The following is an 8843-nucleotide window of genomic DNA, read 5'->3' as shown; positions in this document are numbered from 1 at the left end:
CCCGGGGCGTGCGGGGCGGTACCGCAGCTATAAAAGCGCCGCAACCAGCCCCCCCTCCCCTCCCTCCCTGGGAGCCGGGCAGCGAGCGAGAGTCCTCCGAGCGCCAGAGCGGCGGCCGCGGGCCCTCTGGCCGCTGCGCTCTATGGTGCCGAGCTGTTTCCGGGCATGGCGGTGGCGGGAGAGCGGCCCCGGTGCCCCCCGGGACGCGGGGATGAGCCCTTCAGCCCCTCGGTGCTGGGCACTAGAGAGCAGTGAGTGGCGGGGCGGGGGAAGGGCGGCGGGCCGCGGCGGGGCGGGGTGGGGTGGGGTCCTCCCGGGGGTGCCGCCCGGGGAGCAGGAGGCACGAACGCTGTCGGGTAACGGGCGCTTCCTCAGCCCTCCCGCCCTGGGCATCCCCGGCGCGGTGCCGGGTGCTCAGCCGGTGCCCGAGCGGGTTGTGGGGCGCTCAGCCTGTCCCCGAGCGGGTTGTGGGTCGGTCAGCCGGTGCCCGAGCGGGTTGTGGGTCGGTCAGCCTGTCCCCGAGCGGGTTGTAGGTCGCTCAGCCTGTCCCTGAGCAGGTTGTAGGGCTCAGTGGTGCCAGGCGCTCAGCCTGTCCCCGAGCAGGGTGTAGTACTCGGTGGTGCCGCTGCGGAGCGGCACTACTCAGGGACACAGCCTTTCTCGGCCCTTCTTCCCCTTGTGCCTCCCCAGCAGGTCGAGGGAAGGGATTCAGCCCCTCTGCTCCACCCTGGGACAGACAACCCCCCCTCCCACCCCCCAACACAGCTCGGGGGTCCCCGGGACAAGGAGGACGCGGAGCTGTGGGAGTGAGTCTTGAGGAGGCTGTGCAGATGGTCTGGGGGATGGAGTATCTCTGCTCTGGAGCCAGGCTGGCAGAGCTGGGCTGGCACAGTTCAGGGGAGAGAAGGCTGCTTCTAGGGAGAGTTCTGAGCCCCTTCTCATCCCTTGAGGGGCTCCAGGAAAGCTGGAGAGGGGCTGGTGCTGAGGGCAGGGAGGGCCAAGCCCAGGGGAACAGCCTTCAGCTGCAGGAGGGGGATGGAGAGGAGCTGGGAGGCAGAAATCCTTCCTGGGGAGGGGGGAGGCCCTGGCACAGGGTGCCCAGAGAAGCTGGGGCTGCCCCTGGATCCCTGGTAGGGTTCAAGGCCGGGTTGGATGGGGCTTTGTGCACCCTGGGCTGGTGGGGGTGTCCCTGCCCATGGCAGGGGTAGCACTGGGTGGGCTCTGAGGTCCCTTCCCACCCAAACCAATCTGGGATTCTATGATTAATCTGAATCTTTTCCAGTATTAATTGCAATATCCTGTCCTTTCCCCACTCCCTGCTCTGACTCTAGCTGGGATGCTGCCTATGAAAGAGAACTGCAAACCTTTCAAGACATTGGAGATGCTGGGGAAATTTGGTAAATATAATACTTCCACCAGAGTGTTTCTATTATTTCTTTATATTCTTTATACAGCCAGCAGTTCAGTGGCTCACCACACAGTTCTGGATGTTGCAAATATGGGGAATTTTAATCTTGAAGCCACCAGATCCTCCTTTTCCTAATTTTGCAGTGCAGATTTCTGTGTTGCACCTGGAGAACTGTCAGTGCACAGCAAGTGAGCTGGTACTTTGTGAGTTGTTACTCATAAATGTGATTAATTTAAGCAAAGCAAAGGTGGAATTTGAGCTGTAGCAGTTGTTACCCAGGTAATTCAGTAAGAGGTACTTTGCAAAAGCTGGGAGGAGGGAGCAGTGGAATAAATCTGCTGGATGGTTTTGCTGTCTTAATTACCTGAGCCCTTGTTTCTTGTAGGTTTGGAGAAGAAAGCATGGTTCGCATAATCAGGTGGCTGGAGAAACAAAAGGTCCCCTGTGACAGCCCTGTGCTTGACATTGGAACTGGAAATGGTGTTCTACTGGTTGAATTGGTTGGTATATTGCAGAGTTGGAGACAAGTTTAAATACAGTGCTCACAACAATCACCATGGCAAGCTGCAACTTCTGGGAAAGGAAAAGCCAGCACCTTAAATTAATTATGTTGTGGTTTCTTTTTGTCCCATCAAGGGAACACTGGTTATTGTGCATCAGGTTTTATATTTTCATTGGGTTTAAGAGAATAAGTGAAATTACCTTTGTGCTGTTGCTACCCCTTAAAGAACATCTTGTCACTAGGACAAGGTGTAATTGCACGTGGCTGCCAGGCAGCCTGTGGGACTTGGGTGTGGAACTCCTTGGTCCCACAGTGGAACAGAACACTTGTGTTCTTCTACCAAATGGAAATATCTACTTTTATTTGCTAGACATGCTCGAACTTCTCATTTCTTGGTGCTTCCCAGTGTTGTCAATACTTCAGGTTTCAAAATTGAGACTATTTACATCAATCAGCCTTAGACATATCCCTGATTTTAACTTTACCTTTCTGTTTTCCTACATTAAAAAATATGCATTTCTTCCCATTGCTGTCTAAAAAACCTCTAGATAAGGAAATTGAGTTGACTGATGCACCAAGTACCCACATGTGCAAAACCAGACCCTTTCTCTGCACTCAGTTTTGGTAGCAGCACTATTTATTGGTGTAAAAAAAGTGGTTAAAACCATGGGCTTTGGTGTAAATCACTTAAAATTGCTAACACTTCAAGTATCCACTTCAGAGAGGAGCCCCCTTACCAGGTACTCTCTGAAGTGGTAGAATGCTGTTACTGTGCAGTGAAACAAGATTTTTAGGAGTTCCAGTAATTGTTTTTCCTATTTTTGATTGAGTACTTTGGTAGAAGACTACAGGAGAGTTGGTAAGGAAAGGAGCTGTGCTGCTGTCAGAGTTTCCATTGTTCTACATTCTCTGCTGGCTTCATTAGTTTCTGCACAAATTGAAAGGGGCTGGAAGTCACAATCAGATTCCTAATGGGATTTCTTTTTTTCATGGTGGACTTGGCTTTAAACTCTTCTAAAAAAATCATTTATGGGGCCTGGCTGCTACACTGCAGCACAGCAGTGAGATCATTAAAAGCAGAAACTGCTCATCTCACCAAGAGAAATTAGTCTAGTAATGATGATTGTTAGATGCTGTGCTTGCTGGCTGTGGTGCTGTTGAAACATCCAGCAGAAAATCTTACTTACAAGGCTTCAGTTTTATACTGGCCTCAGAAATCTGCAAGTGCTTTTCATTCTGCAGTGGGAAAATGGCAGCCTGTTAGCTTTTCAGACCTCTTAAACTGCTGTAAGAGCACCCTGCCCCCTCACATTAAGCACCTCAAAGTACTGTGGGGGCTTTAATAGGAATTTTTCAGTCCAATTTCCACTTGAGAAGCAGCTTCAAAAAGTTACATTACTTACTGTTGCTCAATAATTCAGGATCTCAGTTGATGTGAAAGGTCTCTCTTTTTTTGGTGGGGCTTTGAAAACCAAGCTAGGATTCTTTTGGCAAGCACAAGACTGAAGGGCAGGTCTGCTGTTGGAGCTGGACTCTGTAATGTGGTAGGAATGGGAGCACAGGAAAAGGCAGTCAGCCTGCAGTTGTGTAGGGTGTTAGTAGCACCTCTGGAAAAGGCAGGTGTTGGAACAGGGAGAGGTGCTGTGGTGTACAGTTTGTTGGGGAGTACTGGGCTCTGGCATGCCACTAGCAGTGAAGGCTACTACAGGGGAGTATGGTAAGAAAATGAGTCTTAAATGCAGCTGGGTTTGGGTGAGACACTGTCAGTCCCAGCAGGGAATGCTGCACAAAAAGGAGGCAGAGTAGCCATGTGGAAAGCAGGTAGTAAGTAAAGTGAAGACATGACACTGCTGTACCCTGTGTGCCAGTACCCAGCTAGAACATGCAGGGTGTTGCTAAACATCTGCTGCACTCGTACTGCAGGGATCTGCCCACCTGTGAGCTCCAGGAGAGATGTGGCTGGAGGTTCCTCTGCTCTTCCTGCTCTCTTTGGGGATCTCAGAGCCATAACTTGGCCCCTTGCTGGCTTTGTGTGTGCAGTGGGGTAGGGTCCTGCCCTGATAACTGCAGGAATGCAGAGGCTGCTTTGATGACCTAATTCTTCTGCCTTCCAAAACATCCCACTCTTCTAAGGAAATGTTGCTGCTACATGGAGCTCTGACCTTCTCTTTGTTTTCTGACTATGGTGGGAGCCAACAATATTGGAAAAACACCTCAGAAGTGAGGGGTATCCATCACCCAGGTGTGGGTGTCTACCTGGCAGCACCAGTAGCCCAGACATGGGGCAGCACTGGCAAGCTTGCAAACTCCCTCCTGCTATTTAATCTGCTTTTTCAAGCAGCAGCAGGGTGCTTTGAAATACCCTCTTCAGGACATCAGTCCAGTTGCAGGATGCAGTGCAGTCCTTTTTGGCACTTGAGTGATCCCTTCCTGTCCAAGTGTAGTCAGGCCATACAGGTTTAGCAGCATTTAATGTTGTTTATCCTTAAACTTTCCTTCTCTGCCCTGGAGACTATAGGAGTGAATGGGAACTCCCTGAAATGACTCAGGCTCTTCCTTTCCAAACAGAGGAGTTGTTGTGGGAACTACTCTTCCACCCCCAAGCAGGGGCTTCTCTGGAAGCTTGGTTTGCTCTGGGGAGGAACGTGGGCAGAAGCCTGAGCAATATGCTGTTCTTCATCAAATGCAAACAACATGGGCTTTGTCTTTAGCTGAAATCAGCCCTCAGTGCATAGCAGCTGGCTAGCACTGAGCTCACACTGCCTGCTGGAAGGGGGGAAGGACTGTATTAAAGAACTCTCACAGTTCACCTTGTTGCTGAGGTATCAGCCTTTGGAGCAAGTAGATACACAGCTGATTGCTTAATGCTAGTTAAAGTCCAAATATTGTCCAAAACCAAACCAAACCCAAGCCTCCTCCCTCTCTCTGCTGTGAGAGAGCTGGCTGTAAGATCTTAGCTCTTCCTGTTAGGTTTGGATCTAGCCAGCCCAGCTGACACAACATGATACCCAGATCTGGTTGCTTCATCTTCTGTGTGGGAGTGAGACTTGGTTGCTGCCCCCTCTGCTTTGTGGAAAGGTCTCTGCCATCTCACCACCTGAGCTGGGTTTGGGTTGTCATTACCTGCTCCAAAGTGAGATGAACAGAAAGTCTCCCCTGTGCTCCTTTTATGTGGTGAACAACCTGCCTGAAAACTGCTGATATGGAGACCTTGCAGCATGCAAGTGATTGCATTCCAATAGACATTAGCATGGATAATTAGGGAAGTGCAGGGCTTTGCAGTGCATTTCTGTACTAATAAAATGTGTTACATATTTTGTCTCTTCCACTTTGGGTTATAAACCAAACAGTTGCTCAATTTCAAATGTTGCCTAGGTGTCAAAGAGAGCTTTTCTTCTCATTTTGAATCCTCCAGCATTGGCACACGTTCTCATTACTGAAAATTGCTCCTAGGTTACTTTTGGTGCAGATAAGGGAGCCTGTGCCCCTCCAGGGTATTAATTTTCACAGTTCTGCTCTGTTTCCCACTTGTTGACATAAACCAGCTTACACTCAGCTGTTCTTTTGATGAGGTATTAAACCAATGGAGTTATTTCCCCTCATTCCCCCAGCTATTTAGTTCTTGTAGTGGTGACAGGAATAAATATTAATAGAAGTTGGTTTTTTTCTGTCATTGAGAGGTGAGATGGATTATAGATAGGGAGTAGAGTTGAATAAAAAATTGCTAGCACACTGATTAAAACTCTCTGTTTCTGCTTAGGCAAAGTCTGGCTACACTAATCTCACTGGGATTGATTACTCTCCTTCTGCAATACAACTTTCAGAAAAAGTGAGAGAGAAAGAAGGGATGCCTAACATTACATTAAAGGTAAGTTCTGAGAGAAAGTTCACTGAAACCAATTGAACCCAAGATTAAGTGACCTAATTGCTACTCAGATGTGCTCAGTGTGCTGTATTGATGATGTCTTTTGACAGTCATTTGTGAGAGAATGGTAACCAAATAAATCTGTATTTTTACAAGATTTTTGGTCTATGTTTTTGTCTTTCTGTTTGTAGCAGTCATTAAGGTGAAAAAGCTTTCCCTGCTGCTAGCAGGAAGCAGAACAGTGGTTTGCCACTTGGCAAGTTCTGTATTTTTGCTGCTGCACTCTGAATTTCAGATAGAAAGTGAAATCCTTAAGGAACAGAATCCTGACCTGTGCAGCAGGAAATCTGAGAGGCTGTGCTGGAGTAGGACCAGGTAACTCCAGAGGTCCTTTCAGCCATCCTGTGATTCCCTGACTGCCTTTCTTAGCTCACTCTCCACTGTACAGTTGTCCCCCAGCTCTGCCTGTATGTTGCCTCTTGTTCTTGATGTCAGTTGTAATCCCTCTGTGGCAGGCACATAGCACCTGGGAAACCAGGGATCAGAGCACAAATGATGATACTCCAGGTATGTTACTCAACAACCTGATGTCAGTTGTAATCCCAATTGTAATCCCAAGTGCTGTGTGCTGGGATTACAACTGACAACCAGGTATGTTAGTCAACAACCTGATGTCAGTTGTAATCCCAGCACATAGCACCTGGGAAACCAGGGATCAGAGCACAAATGATGATACTCCAGGTATGTTAGTGTGAGCTTTAGATGAATGGGTGTATATACAGGCTTTACAACAAAGAAATCATCACATAATATGTAAAGAAGAAAGCAGCAGACAGGGCACTGTGTGACAGCCTGTGAGTTACCCTTCCTAAACCCACCTGTGTTCAGGTTCAAGTCTTGGTTTGCATTAAAGATTCAGGAGCTCCTGAGTAGATGATTGTTTTCACAGTTGTAGACTTCTGGTCTAGGTAGAAGACTTCCTGGCTCCATCAGCTGAGCTGTCAGGATTTGAGATCTGTATTGACAAGGGGACTTTTGATGCCATAAGCCTTAACCCTGATAACGCGGTGGGGAAGAGGAAGCAGTACGTGAGATCTCTCAGCACTGCACTGAAACCAGAGGGCTTCTTCCTCATAACCTCTTGCAACTGGACCAAGGAAGAGCTGCTGAATGAGTTCAGAGAAGGTGAGCAGTGAAACAGAGCCATCTGCCAGCTTAGGGTTGTTCAGCAATGCGATGAGTAAATTTTCATGCCTCTGTTAGCATCTGTACATCAGCCAAGGTAAAGTGACTGGTAAATGCTTCAGCCTCTCTTCCCTCTGTTTTCCTCAAGAATTACAGCTTCTGCATTCCCCACCCTGCCAAGTGAGGACAGGTTTTACACTTTGGAGGGGGAGGATTTCAGTCTAGTTACACTGGGGAAGGAGGGGGTTCTGTACCTGGGGGATACTTTTCAGTCCTTATTATCAGATTCAGTTCACCCATCTGTTTGCCTTGAAATTGGGGTAATATTGTGACCTGGATTTAAGGGAACTGGTGTGTCTGTGACTGTGACCTTTTATGTTACCTCCTCAGCAACTTTTAAATGCCAGTTAGCTCTTGCATCTCCTCTCCAAGCTTGAAGGTGCAGATCTGAACCAACCTCCCTTTCTGGGGAACTAAACTACTGGCTAGTTACCATCTTTCCCCAGCTAAGATTTTGATTATCCATGGAAGGGTTACAGCTGTAAAAGCAGTGGTGCAGTGTAACTATACAGTCCTATAAACTTACAGGCTTGTGGGTTTTCCAGGCAAGTAAAGAATGGTTCACAAAGAGTTATGCAAGAGGAGAATAAAAGGACTTCCTTCTAATAAAGCCATTTTAATTTCTGTTTGGCAGGATTTGAAATTGTGGAGGAGCTGCCAACACCCAAGTTTTGCTTTGGAGGAAGAATTGGAAACAGTGTGACAGCATTGGTTTTCCAAAGGAAAAAGTGAGGCCATCCATCTTGCACAAATTAGATTAGTTGGGAAAAGTCTGAACTCTAAACCTGACAGAAGACCTCAGACACGTGTGTAAATAAGTGCTCTTTTGAGTACACAGTAAAACACAATGTATGGAACTCTGAGGGACTATAAAACATCATCCTAGAAACCTTTCAGCTTTGCATAACCTGCCCATAAATTGTGTCCTTGCTACAACCTCACTTGTTTTTAGTGAAGCTGCAAGTTGGTGAGTAAAAGAGAAATCAGGCATTCTAAATACTGGTATCACTGGGTTATATTTGTGTCTGGATTGTCTGGTATTTAACTTCTGTATTGGTAATCAGGGACCAGTAGAGGGAAAGGTACAAAGCAAAAAAGTCTCCTTTCTCTGGTGTGCAGTGTAATAAGGAACAAGCTTTGGCAGTGGAAGTGCTGGGTCTTATTTTTTCCTTGGGTGAAGGTGAATGCAGCTGTTAAGGTGAGAAATGAATGTAAAGGCCATAGTACTTGCAAAAAAAGGCCAGTTACTGCTTTAAATTCTGATTTTCAGAGGTTCACAGACTCAGTGTAGTTCTGTCTCCTCTGAAATAGCTCAACTCCTTCCCCACAGAGGGAGGGCTTTTAAAAATCTCACTTGCCTGAATGTGTCCCTGAAGTGCTGCTTCAGATATTTTCACTGGTCTCATTAATATGTAATTAATGTGTGGTGCTGCAGCCTCACTGGCTTGTGACATATCCCTCCTTCATTATTAATTTGCTGTACAGTGGTGCCTTCAGAGCCAACAATGACCAGATGTTTTGCAGGGAATTTCTCAGGACAGGTTTCAGCTGCACCAATCCAAACCAGTTCAAAATGTAACACTGATTTTTTTTCCTTTTTCCTTCTTTTTTTTACTTCTCTGTGTAATCTTTTTGCTTAATTTCTTTACTACTTCTGTAACTTTGTGTTTTCAGACTACTGCTGTGGCTTGAAAGGTGGGAAAATGAGATTTCTTCATGCCCTGACCTCCCATTTGCAGGTGATAATAAGCTTGTTCTTTGAAATGTGAAGGAGGGCCTGTTAGGCAATCAGGCTTCATTTCACAGGCAAGGTCATGTTTGCT

The 8843-nt window shown here is 47.3% G+C and overlaps 1 protein-coding gene across 1 annotated transcript; it reads left to right on the top strand.

The window, feature by feature from the left end:
• Window positions 1–165: 165 nt before the first annotated feature.
• Window positions 166–8119, top strand: EEF1AKMT2 (EEF1A lysine methyltransferase 2; the record flags this gene model as incomplete). The annotated part of the gene is made up of 6 exons (XM_084265788.1): window positions 166–251; window positions 1332–1397; window positions 1794–1908; window positions 5671–5778; window positions 6744–6960; window positions 7655–8119. The coding sequence occupies 6 exons, from the start codon at window positions 166–168 to the stop codon at window positions 7750–7752; spliced, it is 690 nt and encodes a 229-aa protein (XP_084121914.1). The 3' UTR covers window positions 7753–8119.
• Between the last annotated feature and the right edge of the window lie 724 nt (window positions 8120–8843).

This window comes from Gallinula chloropus (assembly GCF_964237585.1).
Source record: "Gallinula chloropus genome assembly, chromosome: 5".
NCBI classification, from domain to species: Eukaryota; Metazoa; Chordata; class Aves; order Gruiformes; family Rallidae; genus Gallinula; species Gallinula chloropus.
Note: the sequence above shows the minus strand (reverse complement) of the source record. Positions and strands in the feature narration are given on the sequence as shown.